At 56.1% G+C, this 21,479-nt stretch overlaps 2 protein-coding genes across 2 annotated transcripts in view; one reads left to right on the forward strand and one right to left on the reverse strand.

Moving 5' to 3' along the window:
- Positions 1-2,915: 2,915 nt before the first annotated feature.
- Positions 2,916-11,496, forward strand: NACAD (NAC alpha domain containing). The gene is made up of 8 exons (XM_004708179.2): positions 2,916-2,985; positions 6,523-9,459; positions 9,755-9,867; positions 9,984-10,058; positions 10,402-10,548; positions 10,635-10,781; positions 10,861-10,983; positions 11,396-11,496. The coding sequence occupies exons 1-8, from the start codon at positions 2,919-2,921 to the stop codon at positions 11,408-11,410; spliced, it is 3,624 nt and encodes a 1,207-aa protein (XP_004708236.2). The 5' UTR covers positions 2,916-2,918; the 3' UTR covers positions 11,411-11,496.
- Positions 11,497-13,580: 2,084 nt separating this feature from the next.
- The window catches only part of CCM2 (CCM2 scaffold protein), a gene marked incomplete at its 5' end in the record, with an annotated part of 48,056 nt that continues 40,157 nt past the window's right edge, over positions 13,581-21,479 (reverse strand). Inside the window, 6 exons of the mRNA XM_045286292.1 lie at positions 13,581-14,266; positions 15,302-15,440; positions 16,443-16,581; positions 17,112-17,169; positions 19,403-19,547; positions 20,748-20,884. Coding sequence (XP_045142227.1) covers positions 13,986-14,266; positions 15,302-15,440; positions 16,443-16,581; positions 17,112-17,169; positions 19,403-19,547; positions 20,748-20,884 — 899 coding nt within the window. The remainder of the gene's footprint in view (positions 14,267-15,301; positions 15,441-16,442; positions 16,582-17,111; positions 17,170-19,402; positions 19,548-20,747; positions 20,885-21,479) is intronic.

The raw sequence follows: 21,479 nt of genomic DNA on the forward strand, positions 1-21,479 counted from the left end.
ACATCCAAGTAACCAACAATCACATGAAGAAATGTTCATGATCACTAGCTATCAGAGAAATATAAATTAAAACAAGAATGAAATGCTACCTCATACCAGCGCTCAGAGCAACACACATAAAACCAGAAAATAAATGCTGGAGAGGATGTGAAGAGATCGGACCCCTTATACATTGCTGGGGAGAGATCGGACCCCTTATACATTGCTAGTGGGATTGTAGAGTTTTACAGCCACTATGAAAAACAGTATCATGCTTTGTTAAACAACAGTGGATAGATATACCTAGCAATCTCTATATTCTCTCTATATTCCAAGGAAATAAAGAAGAAAACATGAACAGATATATGCACAGCCATATTTATTGCAGCTCTGTCCACAATAGCAAGTACATGTAAATAACCAAAATACCCAGTGTGGAGGACTGGATAAACAAACTCTGGTGGATTCATACAAAATAAGCCCTGAAAACAGGGAGGAAACTGTCAAACACATCAGCACATGGGCAAGTTTGGAAGACAATATGCTCACCAAACTTAGTCAATCTCAAAGAAAAATACAGCAAAAAAAAAGAGAAAAACACAGCATGAGACCATTATTGTACAATAAAATCAAGAAAAATAGTTTTCACACCAAAAGAAGCAGACTTTGAAGATTAAGTGGAGGCTGGGGGTAGGGAGGGAGGGAGGTGAGAAAAAATATAAACAAACAAATGATATTTATTTACATTTTAAAAAGGAGATACACAGATACACATGGATAGAGACATGCAAAGATACACACAACACACAAAAAAGTTCATGGGAAATGAAAATAAAAGATAATAAAATTTTCCCACAAGCTTTTTGAAATCCCCTATTCAAGAATTAATGCAAAGTGCAATGGAATTCTGTGATAAAAACAAAAAACAAGAAAATACAGCACAAACGCAAACATTTCGCTGTGTGTGGACAATTTTTGAAAATTAAAACATAAAACAAAAATATCCATTCCCATAATTAGATTTTAAATTATTTTTTAAAAATTCACTGGAAAACCTTCCACCATCCATCCTACAACACTGATCTTGGCCCTTCTTATTATTTTGTACCCTAAATTAAAAAGAAAAAAACATTTAAATGGAACACAATTTCAGTCTATTATGTTGAAACTGACATTTTAATGTATTGTACATCAAAAAGTGCAGTTCTTGGGGGAGGGTTAGAGACAGCGAAACTCTAGCATTTGACTGGCCTACATGAAGGATATGTTTGAGAAGTAATAGCTTCACATGTTGATAATTTCTATTCAATAAAGGTTTTTATAAACTCGTAGCAATACTTTTTGGCCTCCCCTAATATTTAATGGGGAGGAACACCACAAGACAGATTTGTGCCATGTTGTCTGTACTGGAAACATTTGGATTCCCACCGAAGTGTTTTTAAACCTATGGATGACATGCTCTGATTTCCTTTTTGAAAACTCAGAAGTGGGTGACACTATGTACCGCAGCTGTCAGTGCAGTTGGGCTCATTAAAGTTTCAGCTCAAGCAACGGGAGAAAGGTCATAAAGGCAATTTAGAAATCGTTGGAAAGTGACGATCGTTCTTCCGTGAAGACTGTGGAGGAAAGGAGGAAAAAGAACGAGCTAACCATTTGCTGGTTGGAAAATGAGGATGGGCGGCTTTGCTGACTGAGAGAATGCACGCTGCCTTTGAGGAAAGGGCTTAGGTTTGGGCCTGGTGGGTTTGGTGGTTGTGATTTAGTGAGAGTGATGCCCAGCATTCAGCCAGACAGGCCACGTTGAACAGGAAGGCTGAGAGGGAAGGAACGCCAGGGTGGGCCTAGATTCATGATCTTGACATGCAGCCTGCAGATCAGAGGACTGGAGATGGAGGAAACATTCTGACATGTGTTCTAATTCCTTTCTTCCCCATTGTCTGAGAGCTCCGGGTGGGAACAACATCTCATTCATCTTTGCCTCCCAGTGCCTGGCACGGGGTGGGTGCTCAGAGGATCCGGATGGTGGATCCAGCTGTTGGCAGCAAACAATGCATTTTGGAACGGCAAACGGGAAAGTGCACATTCATGAAAGCCGTGGCTTCGGCGGCTGCCCCAAACAAAAGAAGGCGTATTTCTTCTCCTTTCTTCTTCTAGTATCTGCAAAAGTGAGGGGCTGCGAGGGCAAATCACAAGCGATGGAGAGCTGTGGAGATCCAGGGCCCAGGGAGAGGTCCTGGACCTCCTTCCTGGCCAGCGCTTCCGCCTTCGCTGGTTGCCATGGGGACGGGAGGCGGTTTCTATGGAGACCTACGACGGTGAGCATCGGCCAATCCCATGGTACCTCAACCCCTCCCCCTCCCGCCAGCTGCAGCTCACCTTGGGGCTGGAGGAGCCAGGCTGCTGGCGCTAAGGCTCCATCCTGGCCCCTCACGTACCCTCTGCACATCCACCAGTTGCAAAGAGACGGCCCCAGCGAAGACCGTGGCGCCGGAGGGGCCGGCTTCGCAATCTTTTGCTTCCCGAATCTCCATCACACCACAGTCTAGAAAGGGCAGGGCACGCGTCCGGCCACCCATCCCTCTCCCTCCCTCTCTCCCTAGCCTTCGGTGAAGCCCCTGGCTCTGTCCAGCCAACCGAAGGGTGTCGCCCACCCGTGGGCAGGCAGGTGGGCGCACCTGCCCCGTGGGCCGCAGCGCGCGGGCTGGGCGTCCGTCCATGGGCGGGCCGGGCCGCACCACCCGCTCGGAGCCCCACAGCCGCCGCAGCGCCTGGCACGCGCGCGCGCACACGCTCACCCGTGGCGCCAGGCGGGCGGGGCGTTGACGTCACACGACCCCCTCCTCCCGCCAGCCGCGGGGTGGTGGCCGCGCAGGCGGCAGCACGCACCAACCGGCCGACCGAGCCAGCGACTGCAGGCCCCGCGGGCGCACGGCCAGGCCATGCCCGGGGAGGCGGCCCGCGCCGAGCTGCTGCTGCCGGAGGCGGGCGGCGCCGGCCAGCGCACAGGTGAGCCCCGGGATCCGGGTCCGCTGCTCCGCAGCCCCGCGCTCCACGGCTGCTCCCCGTTCCCACCGCCCTACCCAACCTGCCACCCGCTCCCAGGCCGCCCGAGCTCCCCCACCCCCTCGGGCCCTCTTTCTCTCCACCGGAGCCTGCACCCACCCTCGCCCCACTCCGGGGAAGAGAGGCCCAGGAGTGTCGGGAGGCGAGTCCCGGGACTGGGGCACTGTCTTCTGGCCGGGGCCCAGGCGCAGTGCCTCATTGTCTGCGCGGAGCTGCGGTTCTTGCCCGGCAGGGAGGGCAGCCTGTGGGGTGGGAGATCAGCTGGCGACCCTCAAAGACTCGCTTGCCTGTCATGTCTCCAGGGGGTGCGATGCCGGGAAACCTACACGCCCGTCGAGATGCCTCAGGGATGCACCAGGGGAACGTTTAGCTGAAGATGGGTGGTTCGCCTTCATGGGCAGCAGCTCCGCTGAAGTTCAAGGCAGAGGAAGCTAAGGGCGGACTGTAGGGAAACGGGCCGACTTGGCTCTGAAATGTCGGAGAGGTTGGGGGAGGGGCCCCAGGGAGTGAAGAGAGTCCAGCAGAGGTGTCAAGGATGCAGAGAACCCCTGTGCCCTTGGAGCTGCTGTGTCAGCCAATGTTGGTGGAGGAGGGTGGGGTCGATTATAGGTCTGGAGAAGCTCAGCCCCCGGGGTGGCTTCCAGTGTCCAGCTCGGACATTGTGAGATGGTGCCACCTAGCCAGTCCATGCCTCAAGGGTGACCAAGGGCAGCCTTGTTCAGTGAGCAGAGTCCAGCGCTTTGATCCTGGGGAGGAACCAGTATTGAGTGGAGAGGATGAGGCCTGCTCACAGGATGCCCCTCCCAGGGCCCGGGGTAGGGGAGGCAATGCACACCTCCAGGGCCCTGGGTGCTGTGCTAGCTCTGCTCCTATGAACTCAGTGACCTTGAACAAACCTTGGTTGTCAGTAGCCCCCTTGCATTCTGACCTTGCTCCAGCACGCACGTAGGCAAGGGCTACGCCCAGGATCAGTGCCAGGAGCACCAGCCTCAGTGTGCCAGTGTCACCCCGTACACTTCTCCAGCCATGCTCACTCCCTGGTATGGGGTCGCATTGACACTCCAGGAGACCCAAATGGCCAGCCTCTCTGGATCCCCTGGCCCCCACAGCACCCGACTTCCCAGCTCCTACAAGAACCCAAAATGGTGTGGCCCTGAAGGCGCATGCTAGCCGGCCCTAAGGCCTGGAGTGCCGGCTGTTGAGGGAGACATGCCCAGAAGAATCACACCCTTCTAAACTTCACTTCCAAGCTCAGCAGAGATCTTGCCAGCAGCCTTGTACCCAGTTAACCGCTGAGAGAGTTGAGACACAGAGAGGTTTGAAAACTTACTGCAAATCACATGGGGAGGGTGGTGGAACTGTCTGGGGCCCTGCCTTCCTTACGTTACTGCCAAGAACTTAGACCCGGCAACTGTTCTGTGCTGCCACCTCCCCTCCCTCTCCCAGGCAGTGACTGGCCTCAGCTTTTGGTAGGAGTCTCAGGGCTTATGCAAATGCTTCGAACATCACTGTCTTGGCTTGTATAAGTGTGCAGATTGTTGAGGGAAGCTAGCTGGTAGGGACCCCTTAAATGAGACCTCACACAGCCTTTGGAAATGAACCTAGCGCGTGTAGAATGCCACAAGGGGGAAATGTGTATGAGATAATGTTGCATAAAAACTATAAGGTTCAAAATCGAATGTGCAGTATGTTCTCAGCTAATAAAATCCGGTCTGTAAAAGACTCGGAGGAATAACATTAGCAGAGGTGTGAGCTGCAGTCTCACTCTGAGAGGCTCTATCCCCTGCTCTCCTGGGCTTCCTAAGTCTTTCCTGACACATGTCCCTGATTTGCTCATGTGGTTGTGTAAGGGAGTTAGTTATTGTGGTCCACAAATGAGTACTGAACTCTGCATGGTGCTGAGGCCACATTACTGTGGAGTTTAATGATTGGGTGGGAGGAAGACAGAAAGGTCGCTCACCATTCTGAAGGGATTGGAGTGCACCTGCTTGTTCCTGGTTCTCGGCGGAGGCAGCAGACCCTGTCCACACTAAGGAAGTACAGCAGTACACATGGGCTGCTGAAGTTAGTCCATCCCTCCATGAGCTGCTGGTGGCTTCTCCATGGCAGCCCTGCAGGGCAGGACAGGCCCTTTTCTGTGTCCATACGGAGGGTCACGGCATGCCTGCACGGTCCTTCTGACTTGATCCCAGAGACTTTGTAACTTGTGGGAGATTCAGTGACTTGTTCTTGGCACACAGCTGCATTCCAGTGACACATTCCACCTTGTCGCTCTCCCGAGACTTGGTGGCCTGCAGGGCTCCGACCCGTTGCTGGGAAGGGCTTGGCTTTGTCTGGCGGGGAATGGGGGCTGAATGTGGGATCACAGCCCTGCTAAGGCCAGAGAAAGCATGGCAGGAGTGGGGCATGTTGGGTGGAAAAACCCCACACTGTACACAGACACACTGTAAACAAAACCTAGAATGGCAATAGATCTGGTTACTCCGGCAGTCAGAACAGAGCTGGAGCTGGTGCAGGACTCCCTGTGGGGACCCTTCACCTTGCTGTTTGCGGCATGTCTTTGGTGGAGGTCAAGGGGAAGGGCTTCAACGGCCCACAGGTGTCGACTTGTCTGTGAGGGCCAGCACAAATTACAGTAAAAAAAGCTAGTAAGCCAGATTTGTAAGGTAGAATTGGGATCATGATAGTGGCGGGGGGGGGGGGGGGGGAGACATTAAGGAACTAGAGGAAAATCTGGCTAGACCAGAGGATATACACTGGTACAGACAGGAACTGGAAACACAGGGAATCCAGGATGGAAGATCCCTTCAGGACCTGTGGTGTGAGTGGCGATACCGGGAGGGTGGAGGGAAGATGGGGTAGAAAGGGGGAACCGATTACAGGGATCTACATATAACGTCCTCCTGGGGGACGGACAACAGAAAAGTGGGTGAAGGGAGACGTCGGACAGCGTAAGACATGACAATGAAAAATGAGGAGCTGATGCCAGGGGCTTAGGTGGAGAGCAAATGTTTTGAGAATGATGAGGGCAATGAATGTACAAATGTGCTTGACACAATGGATGGATGTATGGATTGTGGTAAGAGTTGTATGAGCCCCTAATAAAATGATAGGGGAAAAAAAGTAGTAAGCAAGTCCCCAAAGGAAAGGAGAAAGCAAGTTAATGCTTACTGAAGTTTCTCAGAGAAAAGTCAATGGGGGAGACCACGTGTAACCTGCAGCTTAAGTCTGACAAGTGTCGCCCCAGCTCCAGCTAGCTGCTCAATGTTCTGTCAGAAGCCCTGGGGTCCTTCCCCCATCGTGCCACCTACACCACTTTTCTGCCCCATCTTCCCACCTTCTCAACTCCCCTCATCCGGGGCCAGGCTCTCACCAGCTTTGGAGAGCTGCTTCTCTTTGGTGCGGCTGATGCTTTGCGTGGCCCAAAGGGGCCACCCATGGACTCTGTGCCTTTCTTCACCTTCTCCTCTATCCCCACAGAGTTGTCCTGTGATGCTGCTGCTACCACTCCCCCAGGTGGGGACCAGCTGAAGCACTGTGCCCTGCCACCTGGACCTGGGTCTCTGGCGGTCAGGTTTCTGCCCAGCAAACCAGGTGCCCGGCCCCAGCCTGAGGGAGCCAGCTGGGATGCAGGGCCTGGCCGGGCTTCACCAGCCTGGGCACTCCCCGCTGAGGGTGGCCCCAGCCCAGGGCTTCCTGAAGGTCGGCCTGTGGCGCCTCCCCTCCCAGCTACTTTGGAGCCACGGATTGTGATGGGCGAAGAAACCTGCAGGCCCCCCTCACCGCCCAGCACAGCCACCCCGGAGCTCAGGGACTGGGCAGGTGGGCATGCTAACTTGAAACTACCCTCGGAGTTATGTTCTCAGAGTGACCCTCCTGTGCCTTTCCCTCACTCAGACCCCGATTCCTACTTCACCCCACCCTCGACCCCTCCACAGGCCACCTGTGCCCTGCCTTCAGGCCTCAGGCCCTGCAGAGAGGTCTGCAACTCTGAGGCAGGGCTGCTGGACTCACCGCCCACCTCCCCCTCGGGCTCCTACATCACAGCGGATGGGGACAGCTGGGCTTCCTCTCCGTCCTGTTCCCTCGACATGCTGGCTCCAGTGGAAGGACTGGACCTCCCCTCGGGCCGGGGCCTCTCTCCCCCTGGCACCACGGATGAGACGTGGACACCCCATGCTCCTGGTTCCCCCGACCCCCACTCCTCTGCATCCAGCCTCTCCACTGACAGCAGTTCTTCCTGGAGTCAGGAGGAGCCCCTCTTTGACCTGGACTGCCTGGCAAATGACCCAATGATTCCCGCAGCCCTCCTGCCCTTCCAGGGCAGCCTCATCTTCCAAGTGGATGCCGTAGAGGTGACGCTGCTGCCCCCCTCGGAGGAGGTGGCAACCGAGACCAAGACTCCCAGCCCCAGTGGCGACCAAGATGAGGAGAGCGAGGACGAGAACCCGTCTGCTTCCTTCCTGCAGTCTCTGTCAGACATCTCCATCATCGAAGGCATGGACGAGGCCTTCGCCTTCCGGGACGACACCTCGGCAGCGTCTTCGGACTCAGACTCGGCCTCCTATGCTGGGGCAGATGACGAGAGGCTGTACAGTGGGGAGCCGCATGCTCAGCCCAGTGCCCTGCTCCAGGACAGTGGGTGCAAGGATGAGGAGGAAGAAGACGGGGCCCTGTCCTCAGCCCAAGAGGGGTCCACACTTCAGGTCTGGAAAGAAGAAGTTGCTGAACTAATTCCAGATCAGGTGCCACAGGATGAGGGGTTCCTCTTCCACCAGGAGGCAGTCACTACAGTAACACCTCACGCAAGGTTGGCAGAAGCAGGCCCTGGGGTGAGCTTAGAGCCAGCTGCCACGGGCCCACCCCAGCCTGGAGAGGAAACAGCAGACACCTCCACCGGGCAAGAGGATGTTGCCAGGGTAACACCTCCACTACTCACTGAAGATGGCTTCATCATAGGCCAGGTCATTGTGGCAACACCTGTGACCTTACAGGAAGAAGTGAGCACTACTCTAGGCCCTGGGACTGCCGCCACGGAAAGGCCCCAAACCCCACAGGAAGAAGAAGTTAGCCCCACGCCATGCCCAGATTCACTGGCAGGGTCAGTAACGACTCAAAACAAGGAAGAGGCAGGCTCGGGCCTCACCTCAAGTCAGGAATCTGTTGCTCCAGCAACACCTGTGCCCCTGTCTGAAGGATGCGGTTTACACCAGGAGTCTGTTCCTATGGCAACACTTCTTCCCCTGCAAAAAGAAGCAGCCCTCCCTTTGAGCCAGGAGCCTATTGCTGTGGCAACCCTTCAGGCCCTGCAGGAAGAAGTAGGCTGCCCCCTTGGGGCATCAACTGATGCTCCTCCACCAGAGCTGGCCCGGCACGATGTAGGTGTGGCCCTAGGACTGGTGCCTGCTTCGGAGTTAACGGCTGTGGCAAAGCCATTGGCCACAGAGCCAGAAGCAGAACTTGTAGCCTTGGACCAGGGCCAACATGACGGAGCAGGTCCTGCCGTAGACCTGGAGCCAGAGGCAGAAGCAGTGACCCTCTGGGCCTCAGGGAGAGATGCAGGTCTTACCTCAGAGCCAATGTCTGACAGGGAGGAGCAGCAGGAAGCTACAGGGGCCCCCTTGGGGCCTGAACCAAAGGTGGGCAGGGACTACCAACACCTAGATGATGGAGCCAAGATGTTTCAAGGCCAGGGGGGTGGAAACCCCCCATCAAAGCCCCAGAGTGCCAGGCAGGCTCTGGAGTGTAGCAGCTGGGCAATGGATCTGGCCAGTCACCCACAGTCCTCAGCAGGGTCTGTACTTGGGCTTGGCAGGGGCTGTCCTGGAGAGCCCGTGCCTGTTACAACTTCCCCAACCACTTCATGGTGCCCTGAGCCTGAGACTGGCATCAGCCCCAGAGCCCCACAGCCCCAGTTGGGTGTGGAGGAGTGGGCCCAAGCGGTCTCCAGTAGCCTGAGCCACTCCCCTTGCCAGTCCCCAGGAACCTGTGCCCAAGACCCTTCCCACGACGCCCAAGATGGGTCCCTGCAAGCTGACCCCTCCTCGCCTGGTTTCCACAGTGGAGCGGCCCCGCCTCACTTTGCAGACCCTGGCCCCTGCCATTGTCAGGAGCCCAGAGGAGACTGCAGGGACATTAGGCCCCCAGGCTTGCCAGGCTTCCAGCAGCTCATCTCAGAAGCTCAGCAGGCAGCGGATGCCCTCTCAGGAACCCTGGGGCCTCCTGAGGCTGGGCTGCAGGCTGGCTTCTCGCCCTTCCTCAGCCCCACGGCAGCCTCCACGGTGGCTCCCCATGCCAAAGACCAGCCTGTCTGCACCCCCTGTCAAGTGCCTCCAGGTTCTGGGTCCCTGCCCCCAACCAGAACTCTAAGGCTTCCGACCCCTGAGCAGCAAGAGGACCAGGACAGTCTTGAGGAAGGTAAGCGGGGGGGGGGGGGCATATTGGTGAGGTTGGCGGAGTGGACTGCTCAGGGTTGGCGCTATCCCGAGCTGGTGAGGGGTGGATGCCACATACCAGGAGGGCAGGTCCCCAAAGGTTGAGGGACATACTGCATGTTTCAGAAGGGTCAGACAGGACGGCGCGGATGGACCTCCCACACCAGGAGATAGCCTACCTGTGTCCACCAAGGCCCAGCTCGTCTCCCTTCCACCTTGAGGCTGCATCCAGGGCTGGGCATATGTCTCTGCTTTTTCACTGCCTCTTTCTCTCCCAGACTCCCTGCAAGCTCCAGACTTGGGCCAACACTCAGACAGCCATGCAGAATCTTCAGCCCCCGAGGTGGAGCAGGACCTGGCAGCCCCCCGGACAGCACGGGGCCCACCCCAGGTGACCCTGCCCACCCCTGCACCCAGGTCTAGGAGAGAGGCTAAGCTTCAGGGGAGTCACACCGTGTCCTGTGGGTGGCTCCCATCACCCCTACCTGAACTCTTTCCTGTCCCCAGGGCCCAACAGTAGGCAGCAGTGAAGAGACCATCGCCAAAGCCAAGCAGAGCCGCAGTGAGAAGAAGGCCCGAAAGGTGGGTGCAGTGGGTGTGTCCAGGGAAGGGGGCTGGAAGGCCTGCAGGATGGTAGGTGGGAAGGTGCTACCTGCCAAGATTCAGACTTGGCTGCAGACTTCCTCAGACTTGTACACTCCACTGCTGGGCACGCAGACAAACGGAGCAGTGGACCCTCACCTCTGGTAAAAATAGCTTAAACTACGACGTCAGAGAAGAAACAGATTTCGCAATAGAGTGAGTCTAATCCTTATCGCAGAGATGTGGACACGCTGACACTCCCTTTGGCTGGAGTCTGACATTTGGTCCTCAAATGTCAAGGGCAAGCTGGAGTCCCGAGCTCCCACTCTTCCTCCCCCCGCAGGCTATGTCTAAGCTGGGCTTGCGGCAGATTCCGGGCGTCACTAGGATCACCATCCAGAAGTCCAAGAACATCCTCTTTGTCATCAGCAAGCCCGATGTCTTCAAGAGCCCAGCCTCTGACACCTACGTGGTCTTTGGCGAGGCCAAAGTCTGTCTTGGTTTGGGTGGGTGGGGTGGGGTGGGGTGGGGGAGCCGGGTGCAGGCTGCTCAACTCTCTGCCTTGTGGGCCTGCAGATTGAGGACCTATCCCAGCAAGTGCACAAAGCCGCAGCAGAGAAGTTCAAGGTTCCTCCTGACCCCTCAGCCCCAGCCTCCGAGTCGGCTGCAGGGCTGAGGGTGACGCCGGAGTGCCAGGAGGAAGAGGAGGAGGAAGAGGAGGAGGTGAGATTGTGGTTCAGCTGGGTTCGGCCAGGGTGGCTCAGCAGCTTCCTACCATCGGTTTGCCTGCTTCCTCCCATAGGTGGACGAGACAGGGCTGGAGCTTCGGGATATTGAACTGGTAATGGCTCAGGCCAACGTCTCAAAGGCCAAGGCTGTGCAGGCCCTGAGGGCCAACCACAGCGATATCGTCAACGCTATCATGGTAAGCAGCCCGCTGGACCATTCTGGAGATGTCAGGGCCGTGTGCTTGGCTGTTCTAGCCAGAGGCCGGCTTCTACTGGGGCCCTAGGAGAGGTAGAAGTACGCACCTCTGCCTCCCCTGGGCCCTGGTAGAAGTTCACTGCTGTTATATTTGGGCTCCCTTTTCCCTTACCTGGTAACGTAGTAGTTACACATTGGGCTGCTGCTCACTGCAAGGCCAGCAGTTTGAAACCACCAGCTGCTCTGCAGAAGACTTTCGATCTTGTAAAGAGTTACAGTCTCCGAACACGCGGGGGCAGTTCTACCCCGCCCTCTAGGGTTGCTCTGATTCAGAACCGACTTGATGGCAGCTGAGTTAGGGTTGGGTTTTTTTTTTTTATCCCTTCAACCTGACACTTTGGTATTTCCTGCAGGAGCTGACAATGTAGCCCCTGGATGGCCGGCCTACCCAGGCACCTCACCTCCCTGCCTTTTCCCCTCCCAGCTCTGCTGCTCAATAAACCTGTAACCCCCAGCGCCGCGTCTGCTTCTAGGTGGTCAGGAAGTGGAGGAGCTTCACCGCCCATTGTGAGGTTGTCCCCATCCTGCACCTCCTGCTCACAGGCCGCTGTATCACTAGGGAGGGGCCTGAGGCCAAGCAACTTGAAGGAGTGGGCTCTAGCCCAGGGGAGAGCTGTCTTGGGGGTGGAGTTTCCGGTAGGAACTCTCGGCGAAAGGTCTCAATAAAGGCCTAGATGGAAGTAACTCCTCAAGAGAGCCTTGTGCTTTCACGAGGCCAAGCAGTTAAATGTACCCCCTCCTCGAGGCGCCCACACGCCAGGAGGACATTCTGGAGCACGGCCAGAGGCCTCTGCCTCCTGCATCCCCGTCCTCGGGCTGACCGGCCCCTTTCTGGCCAGGCACACTAGTGGCCTGCAGTGCGAGGTTGCACGACACGCATGTACCGTGGCATGCCCCACAGAGAATGCATCTATGGACCAGTGCGGTAGCCACATGGGTGCTGCGGTAGCCCTGTTAAGAGCCCAGTGTGGATTTGGTCTCAGGCCTGGTCTCCCCCTGGGACGCAGTGCCCATGAGGTGTTCTGGATTAGAGCTTGTTTTCGGTGACTTCAGATGTCTACACGGCAGGTCTAGGTGAGTGTAAGTTTAGACAGTTCCCTGAACTATATATTCACCTTGGATTTTCCCTGGCTGGGCCTGGTGCTGTGGCCAACCAGGACTGAGAGGGAGATGTCTCCCTGACCAAACCCTGCCGTTCTGGGTGTCCGAGATCCCCTCCTGGCCGGGACCTTGGCACTGCTCAGGACAGAGCTTAAGAAAGAGGCTGGCTGCTCTGGTGCAGCCAGAGCCTGACACACAGCACCCCACCCAATCCTTGCTGGGTGGGGGTGGGCTGGAGAGGGGTTCTACCAGCATCTTAGGTAGACAGAGGGGCTGTCTGGTAGAGGGCACGTGGAGAGAGGAACGTTTCTGTATGCATTGCCCCTACTCCTATCTTCCCACCCAGCTGTAGGTTCAGGGGCAGACCTGAACACTGGCCACAAAGACCATGTCCCAGAAAAGATGTCCACTGGCTAAAGGGGACGGGGGTTCCTGAGTGCAGGCCAAGCCCAGTCCAGTGGGCTCAGGGGAGAAGTGCCACATGGCCTATGTGGGGAGAAGGTATGGTGGAAGAACTTGGCCGAGGGGCTGCCACTTTGATACTCAACTCAGAGACAAGGTCCCCAGATAGGCAGTGTTAAAGGCAGCTGTGGGTCTCGGATGCGTACTGGGCAGAGATTGCAAAGGCATACATCAGGGGCTGTGGGCTGGCACAAGTGCCGGAAGAGATGTCCAGTGGAGGAGGGTGTGGCCCAGGGCTGGTCAGCAAGGGCAGCGTCACGCAGCACAAGCCAGGCTGTGGGGCTCAGAGCACCTCTGTGCGCAGTAAGACATGAGCCGGTGGTGGAGGGGCCTGCTGGAAGAGGAAGGTGGTGGGCGCTTCCTGCAGGGCTAGAGGGAGGGCACAAACCCCGCACACTAGACTTCAACATTGCCTTCTCAGCTCTCCGTCCTGAAGAAAGGCCCAGCTTCACAGCAAGACCTATGGCCTCCTTGGCGGCCCCTCACAGGTTTTAGAACCCAGGGCCAGGCTGGGAGGGAGGCTGGGAGAACTTCTGAGTTGGATCTGACCTTATGCTCCAGCTCAGTGAGCCCCGGGGAGGAGCTGGCTAAGGCCATTCTTAGGCTCTGCGGTGTTCAGGCTGAGAGGAGCAGCCCGGGGTGGCAGACTGACTGTGGGCACAGGCTGGACCCATCTGGGCCTCAGCCCCCAGGGGAGTGGGCAAAGCAGTGAGACGTGCATGCTGACTTCAGGCCCGGAGAGGGAGAAGCACAGGTGTGGGGAGGGGGGAAAGTGCAAGTGCCACACCAATGGAGCCGGGCTGGGGGGCAGGTGGCGCCTCCTCCACTCCCTCCCTGCTAGGTCGAGCTATCCTTGGGGATGAGAGCCCAGGCTTCACCCCAGGATAGATGTCCAGGGTGGAACCCAACCAGGAGGACGTTCCTTTTGGCATCAGCTCCCCTGCCCATGTGGATGAGAAATGCACTAGGCAACCAGAGATTTAAATGATTCACATTGTAGCCTGCTTTTTGAAAGGTCTCTGAGAGTTACAATAGGAACATTGTGTGCAAAAACGGAAACTTGTGTAGGAAGTGACCAACACTGGGCTAGATCGCAGAGCTGGCCTCGTCCGTCCCTCCTCCGGGTGTGGACACTGAGATGCGGGAGTGGCTGTCCAAGAACCAAGCCTTCAGCCTCTGCCCGTCTCCTTGGCTGCTGTGCATGTCAGGGCAGCAGGAACACAAGCTCCCGCAAGGAGACAGCAGCGGGCCTAGACTCCTCCCAGCAGCCTCCCGCTTGGGGGCACGAGCCCATCCGTGAAAGGCAGCCAGGGCGGCGACAGGAAGCAGGCCAGGATCTGCCTTCCCCTAAGGCCGCACAGTGCTCTCCCTGAGGATGCCTTACGCAGAGTCCTGGTCCATGCTGCAGCCCAGTGCCTCAATGTCGTTGCTGATATCCGAGATCATGCGGTCCCACTCGTCTCCCTCAGAGGGCAAGGACTGGTCATCCGAGCTACCGGCGGCCCTGTTCCCATTGGTGGTGGAGCTGGAGGCAGTGCTGGCGGCCCGTCGGTACCTGCCAAAGCTATCTGTGATGATGCCCCGGCCATCCTTCACCCCAATTGTCTCCAGGAAGTTCTCAAAGTGTTGGCTGTCCTTCTCAGGGATGAAGGGACGCAGACCTGGAAGAGACACAATTGTCATCACTTCATCTGGATAGACAACCAGGCCCCTCCCAGCAACAGGAGCCCAGCCCCACACTGCATCTGGGATGCTTGCTGTTGAACTGGGGCTGCTGAGATGAGAACCAATGAGTCGGCACAGTGGGCATCCAGGGCCCTGGGTCTCAGAGTAGATGCAGGACAGAGCCGAGGCTGAGGAAACAATTGCAGACCAGACCTGCCTCCACCTGCTAGATAAGGGCTCTGGGCAAACAAAAACAAAGGGAGAAGACAAGATGCTTGACAGAGGCAGCATCCCTTGCTAGCACCAGGGGTAGGATTGCAGACCCTCCACACTAAACTTCACAGTTGCTTCCTCACCCCTTAGCCCTAACCAAGGCCTAGCTCCACAGACAAGGCCTTATGAAGTCCTCAGACACATTTACACACATTCAAAGCCCTGAGAGAGCAAGGCCAGGGTGGGGGGAGCCTGAGGGGAACATCTGAACTGGACCTGACCTTAAACTCTGGCTGGGTGCTTGGCCCCAGGCATGAATCGGCAGGAGCCCGACACTCAGGCTCTGCGGTGCTCAGAGTGAGAGCAGACGCCCCTGGTGACGGTTTGCTTATGGGCACAGACTGGACCCAGGAGGCCTTCAACTAGTCAGCCTTTGGGGAGCCTGAGCCATGCTCATGCCCACTGGGAGTGTCGACTCAGGTGGCCAAGTTTAGTGTGGCTGTCTATCACCCACCCTACCACCTGGAGAGGCTTCACCTTGTCTGCTACATATTCTGCTGCCTTCTTCAAGAGCAGTCCTGGCCCTCGGCGGCTGGCACTGACTCTCTCCACTGCCAGCTTGTCTCACTGCCCTAGGGCATCCCGTTGCTCCCTCAGAGTCTTGTTCCTGGGCCCTGAGGGCAGTGAGTGACGTGGGACACCCCCAGTCACTGGGAAAGCCATCCCAAGCAGAACGACATGGGTTTCTCCTGAGACCCTGTGTTAACATGCTTTGGTTTAAATCTCTTTCTACCCAACAACCACAGCGGCGCGCTCACCCAACAGGAGGAACTTGCGACTGTCCCCATAGAGCTGTCGCAGGTTGATGCAGAACTCGTGGATGGAGGCCCCATTGCGGTATTCATGCAGCAACATGGCAAACTGCTGGATCTCCTGGGATGACAGCTTGGTGCGCAGCTGGAAGAGAGCAGAGCCACCAGGGCTGGGGACGGGGAGCCGAGAGGCAGTGACAGCCCGCCCTCCCTGCCGTCTGTGCCTCTGCTGGAGCCCTGGGCCAGAGCTCCCCACGCTGGGCAGAGCCCCTGGCCGTGGACACCAGGCATGTAATGCGCACCAGGCTTAGGCGGCAATCTGGCAGGATCCCCGTCCCTCCTCCCATGCTCCCCCCGTCGTAGCACCAGCGAATCTAGTATGTGGCCAAGAGTCTGCGCCTGGATCCGAAGCCTAAGTCACTGGGACCTGGCTCTCCCTCTGGGACTGAGGGAAGGCTGAGATAGCAGGAGGAGGGTGTGGGGGTTCACCCAAGCCCTGCAATGTGTAAGGGACTCACTCCCACACTCCCAGGACGTCGAAGGACTCGGTATCTGGGACAGCATGTTCTGGGGAACCTTGAGAGAAGAAACAGCTGCAGTATCCAGAGTGTGCTGGCCACAGTCAGCCACAGAAGAGGAGCCAGGCCACCTTCCTGAGAACCAAGGGGCATCCCTGAACTAACCACGTCTGAGCCTGCGCCTGGGGCCTGAGCCAACAGTTGACTGCCCTCTGGGGTAGGGCACACACAAACAGCACAACTGGGCTTTGAAGCTCGGCAGAGAGGGGAAGGAACTGGTATGGGCAAAGCCAGCCAGGGGAGTGAGCACAGGATCCCAGGCCTGGATTGGGTTTGCAGTCCTGCCCCAGAAGCGAACATGCCGCACACATACTCGGCCGGCTCACACACCCCAAGGAAAGGGTGCACCGGGAAGGAGCCACATTTACAGAAAGGATGGCCAAGCGTTTCCCTGCTTCTGCTCCTCCTTGGCCAGGCCCACCCTGCCCTACCCACCAAGGCTGGGGATTCTGCCTGCGCCCTCTCTCAAGGTGACGGGCTGGGGACTTCCAGTCGGTGCAGAGCTGGGGGTCATGGCAGCACAGCCATGGCCAGCTCTGTCTGTGGCCCTGGGCCCAGGAAAGGCATACCGTCAGCATGTAGTCTTGCAGGAGCTCAGTGGCCGTGGTGCTCAGCTCACTATCGCTGGCTGTCTTGGGGTGGGGTGAAGGTGGCATGCAGAAGGACAATGACGCGAAGCCACCCACATCTGTGGGGTCAGGGAATGAGCTGTGGAGTAGAGAGTGTGTGAGAGTGCAGCAGGGGCGCCTGACTCTGCTTGCGCTCCAGACCTGTTGCCCTAGGGCATCCCGGGCTGTGTGGAGGCAGGAAGTATAGGGAGAGGCTTGGCTGGGTTCACGGCACAAGGCTGCATGCACCATGATGAAAAGTCTACTCGGGAGATGGCCAAGGCCCTGGCAGAGGACCTAAGGCAATTCAGCTTGCCTTCTATGCATCTCTCCCCCACAGGTGCCGGAACGAAGGGCAGGGTTAGGATGACAGGGGTCCTGGGACAGGTACATATCTGCTAGAGGGGTTCTTGAGAGCAGAATCAAGCCTTCTGAGCAAGGAAAGATGGAATCCATGGTGTAGAGGGTCAGTCCCTTACTGGGTGGGGGCCTGGGCTCAAAGGCAGGTGAAGTGTGTGCAAAGTCAGCTGACTGATGGGTGGGGCATGGGGGTAAAGCAGCCCCCCAAATGCTAGCAGTGCAGCAGCAGCTGCTGCTGAGTGCCAGGGCCAGAGAGGGGGTTCTACTTACAAAGTGCTGGCCTCTGTCTCGTAGGCTTCTTTGATGTCCACTTTGGTGGACAAGTCATCTGTGAGGCAAATGTGAACACACCGGGTTTTGGTTACACAGCAGAGAGGCCTGTGAACCCCCCTCGCAGCTCTTGCCAGGGTGAGATGAGTGGTCACTGCTGCTGGGCTGGGACAGGCACGCCAGCCACCAGCCACTCAGGAACCACACCCAACCCCACTGGGAGCCACCAGCGGCACCCCATACATGTGCTTCCGGGGATTTATCCATGCACGTCTGACACACGGGGTGAGGGCTGCAGTGGCACAAAGCCTTAATGACTGCTGCCTCTAATCCAAACTGTCACCATTAGATTTCTCCAAGGAACTGAGCCAGAGACGTTACAGACCACCAATTCACACAGCTCGTGAGAGCAGAAGTCACATCCCGAGCCAGATGGCCCACTGTCCCTACCGTGGCTCACGGGGTGGGGTGGGGGTGGGGGGGTTTTGAGATGACTCACAGCACTAACAAAAGGTCTGGCTCAGGCTCAGTTACCCAAGAGGTGCTCAGTAAAAAAAGTCCCAGCTGTCTGAGAAACTACTAGTGAGAACCAGACAACAGGGGCACAAAGCTGCCGTGATCAGCAGTGAGCCTTAAGAGAAAAGCAGGTCAATTAGGGTGCAGGACTTTAAATAGCAGAGCACGGGAGAAAAAAGGACCAATTCTCACTGTGGTCAGCAGAACCCAAAGATGCTCTCATCCCCAGAACCTATGACTAGTCGGTTGCATGGCAAAAGGATATTAAAGTTGCTGACGAAATTAAGATTGCTCATCAGTTTATCCTAAAATAGGGAGATGACCCTGGTTGATTCGGGAAAGCCAAAGCCACCTCTTTCTCTCTCTCACACACAGCTGCAATGGAGTCAAGTGACTCACGAGCTCCCACGTGTGTAGTACAAGAACTGCTCCCGAGGACAATCAAGTTCCGTTTGGACCAAGGCTGCTTTCAATGGTCTGTGGGTGCCTTAGAACTACCAGACATTTGGTGAGTAGTCGAGCATTCAACCATCTTAGCCATTCAGGGACTCCAAAGCATGGGTCCTTAAGGGGGAGGGATCCATGGACGCAGCATCAGCGAGACGCGATGGCGCAGGCTGTGAAGCTGCAGTACGGGCTCTGCGTCCAAGAACACGGTGGCCTACAGACGCTAGGAAAGGACAGGAAGTAGGTTCTCCTTCAAACTCTCTGGAATGGACACAGTTCTGCCAACACCTTGATTCTAGCCTATGGACTTCTTTCCCCTTCGGGTGTTAAGTTTGGAGACCTGAGACTGCAGCGACAGGAAGGCAGTCAGCAAGCCCCAGGAAGAAATACAAGGCTCTCTGTGTGTAGGAGGAGGCCAGGTGAGGTCAGCAGAAAGGTACATCATCTAGCACGCTGAGGGCGGGCAAGACCAGAAAGAAACGTCTACTCAGGAGTGTGTCTGCATCACAAACTCCCAACCTGCACACTTAGGAACTGTGTCCTTGTCCGTAAAAAGGTTTGTGAAAGAAAAGAAAAGCAAGGCCCTTTGGGGAATTTAAAATCAATTTTAAGAATCAGACTAATCACACACGCAGCCAAATGTGGATATCAATGTACCTCTAGGTACACAGCCCACTACTTACTGGGTGTGTTACTCTGCGGGAGCCACTTACGTCCTTTGAGCCTCCCTTTCCCATGTAACGTGGTGAGGACAATGTCACGCATGCCATCAGCACAAGCTCTGCAGGCAGCAGCCTGGCACCACTTACAGCGTCTCCTTGACTGTACATCTGATTGACCGAAGTCCTGAGTCCTAACTGAGCCACTGAACAGTTTGAAAGGTTTGCCCGACGTGTCCACGGATGGACTGTTTTTTGCAGACTCCTGAGAGGTCCTCAGAAATTGCCGCTGCCAGCTCAACCCATCTGAGCACCTTGTGGGCTCCTGTCCATTCCTTCCTACCCACCATCCCAGGCTTCCAAGCAGCTCAACAGGCCATCTTCTGTTGTGCCATCCTGGAACCAACCCCTGACTGCTCAGTGGCCAAGGCCTGGGGTGCAAAGTGGGAAAGGCCTCAGACCTCCTCCATGCTCTGAACTAAGTGTAGTGACTTTAGTCACATGCAGTTCCAGAGCAAGTACGCAGGGACCCCGGAGTTACCCTAGGAAGCTATCCAGCTGTCTAGACCATTCTGCTCAAAAGTTCCCGAGAAAACAGTAAGCTGCTGCCTTGAATACTCTTGGGGAGGTGGGCGGAGGGCGGGCTTCCGGAAAGGGAGATGTGCTCACCCAATGTATCGCTGTGCAGGGAAAGGTGCTGGGTGGGTGTCGAGGCTCCATCAAATATTGCTCTGTCCAGAAAGTCGATGGTGGACTCCGTATAAACAATCTGGAAGACCTGGCTGAGCAGCAAGCACAGCTCTTCTGCAGCTCCCTGGAGGGTCGGGGAGAGGAACAGCTGCTGCGGGCAATGTCGCCCGCCTGCGGCTGGTCACTGTCTCGGCGTGGATCTGCCAATGGGCCCCCACTGCCCCAGGTGCTCAGTTGCCAAGCACACAGATGAGTGGTGAATGCATGAAAAAAGTGTCAGCCCCAGAGCCAAGTGTCCCTCAGCCTTCGACTGCCAAATGGGATATTGTGACAAAGATCCCTCCGATTGCACTGGGTCTATCTAAGATGAGAGAGGTGGCCCAGCGGTGGCCTCACATTCACCCACTGATGACAGGGAGAAGGTGGAGGCTGGGAGCTGGTCTGCCAGCACCTTCCTCTCCATTCATCTCTCTTCCCATCCCCTGAACTGCCAGCTCTCTCCTCAAACTCACTGCCATTGAGTCCCTGCCAACTCACAGCGAGCCTCACGGCAGGGAGGAACTCCCTCGGTGAGCGTCCGCGACCTCCCTGACGGTAACTCTTTACAGGAGTAGAAAGCCCCATCTGATTCTCATGGAGCTGCTGAGCTTACAGGTGGCAACCCACTGTGTGACCACTACCCCACCAGTGCATGTAGACAGCATTCTCAACAGAAAAACATTTGGGGACAGTGTTCTGTCTGTTGCTTTACAGCAGGTTCTAAACCCAGGGCCATTCTGCCTGGTCAATGGTCAATGTCTGAGGACAGTTTTAGTGTCACCCGAGGGGCTCTTCTGGCACTTAGAGGGGAGAGGCCAGGGGTAGTGCTAAATATCCTGCAGTGCTCACAACGACACCCCCCCCCCAAAACAAAACAAAAAACAAAAGGATGCCATTGAATTGATTCCGACTCACAGAAACCCTGTGCGTACTGAGTTGAACTTCAAGGCTATGGCCTTACAGGCTATGCCAAGCTTTCTTCCAAACAATGGACTATCTGGTCAGAAATGTCAAAGGGGCTAAGACAACACTCTGCTGTAGGGCAGTTACAGTAACTCACAGAAAGGCATGAAGTGATCCACCCAAGGTGACACAGTTGCTAGAGGACCGAGTGGGGCCCAAACCCCAACCCCAACTCCCAGCTCTTGGCACCTGCCCCAGTCTTCTCCTAGCAGGTGACTCCACTGTCAGAGTAGGGTGGAGAGAGTGAGGTACTGGGAAGGGCAGAGGGACAATAGAGCCTGGGGCAGCCTGGGCTCAAAGGCAGAACCGTGCATCCTCTTACCTTGCTCTCCATAGCCAGGACCACCAAGCAGCATGCTTCCACAGGCACCACGCCACTGCCTGACAGGGAGCCTGACGTCAGGCCACGGGAGCTCTCTGCGCACAGACTCTGACTCGGGGAGATGCCAGGGTCCTGGGCTGGGAACACAGAGCATCTCCATTGAGATCACTGAAGGGTCTAGTGTACTGCCAGGCCAGGTACACAGCCTACACCTTGGGATGATAGTCTGCAAATGACTCTCACAGTAGTCCACGTGACTCTGACTGCCCCGCCAGCCTTGCAAAGCATCGCCTATCAGGAGCCTCCCCTGATGAACTGACGAATGAGGCAAGCATTCGACAGGCCCTGACCCACACCTCCTCAACGGTCTGGACAACAGCCTCTGAGAGAGGCTTTTCCTCATCTTCCGACAGTTCTTCCAGCTTACCTAATTAACATGCTCACAAGAACCCCATCCAGAAGCCAGTCTCCTTAATCCTCTCTGTCCCTGACTCTGCCCAGAGCCAAAGGCCCTGAAGGGACTATCCAGCAGTGCGACGGACGAATAAAGGTTAGGAGTGATTAAAAGGCAAAGGTCTACTGCCAGACAGACTTGGTTCAAGATAATTTACTAACTCTGTGACCTAGATCAAATTACTTCGTCTATCTAAACTCCAGTACTCCCATCTGTAAAATGAGAATATGATAGCATTGGTCTTATAGGTTTAATGATGGACATTAAATGAGATAATC

This window comes from Echinops telfairi, unplaced genomic scaffold (genome assembly GCF_000313985.2).
Source record: "Echinops telfairi isolate 266 unplaced genomic scaffold, ASM31398v2 ScPeMD7_7;HRSCAF=31, whole genome shotgun sequence".
Lineage (NCBI taxonomy): Eukaryota > Metazoa > Chordata > Mammalia > Afrosoricida > Tenrecidae > Echinops > Echinops telfairi.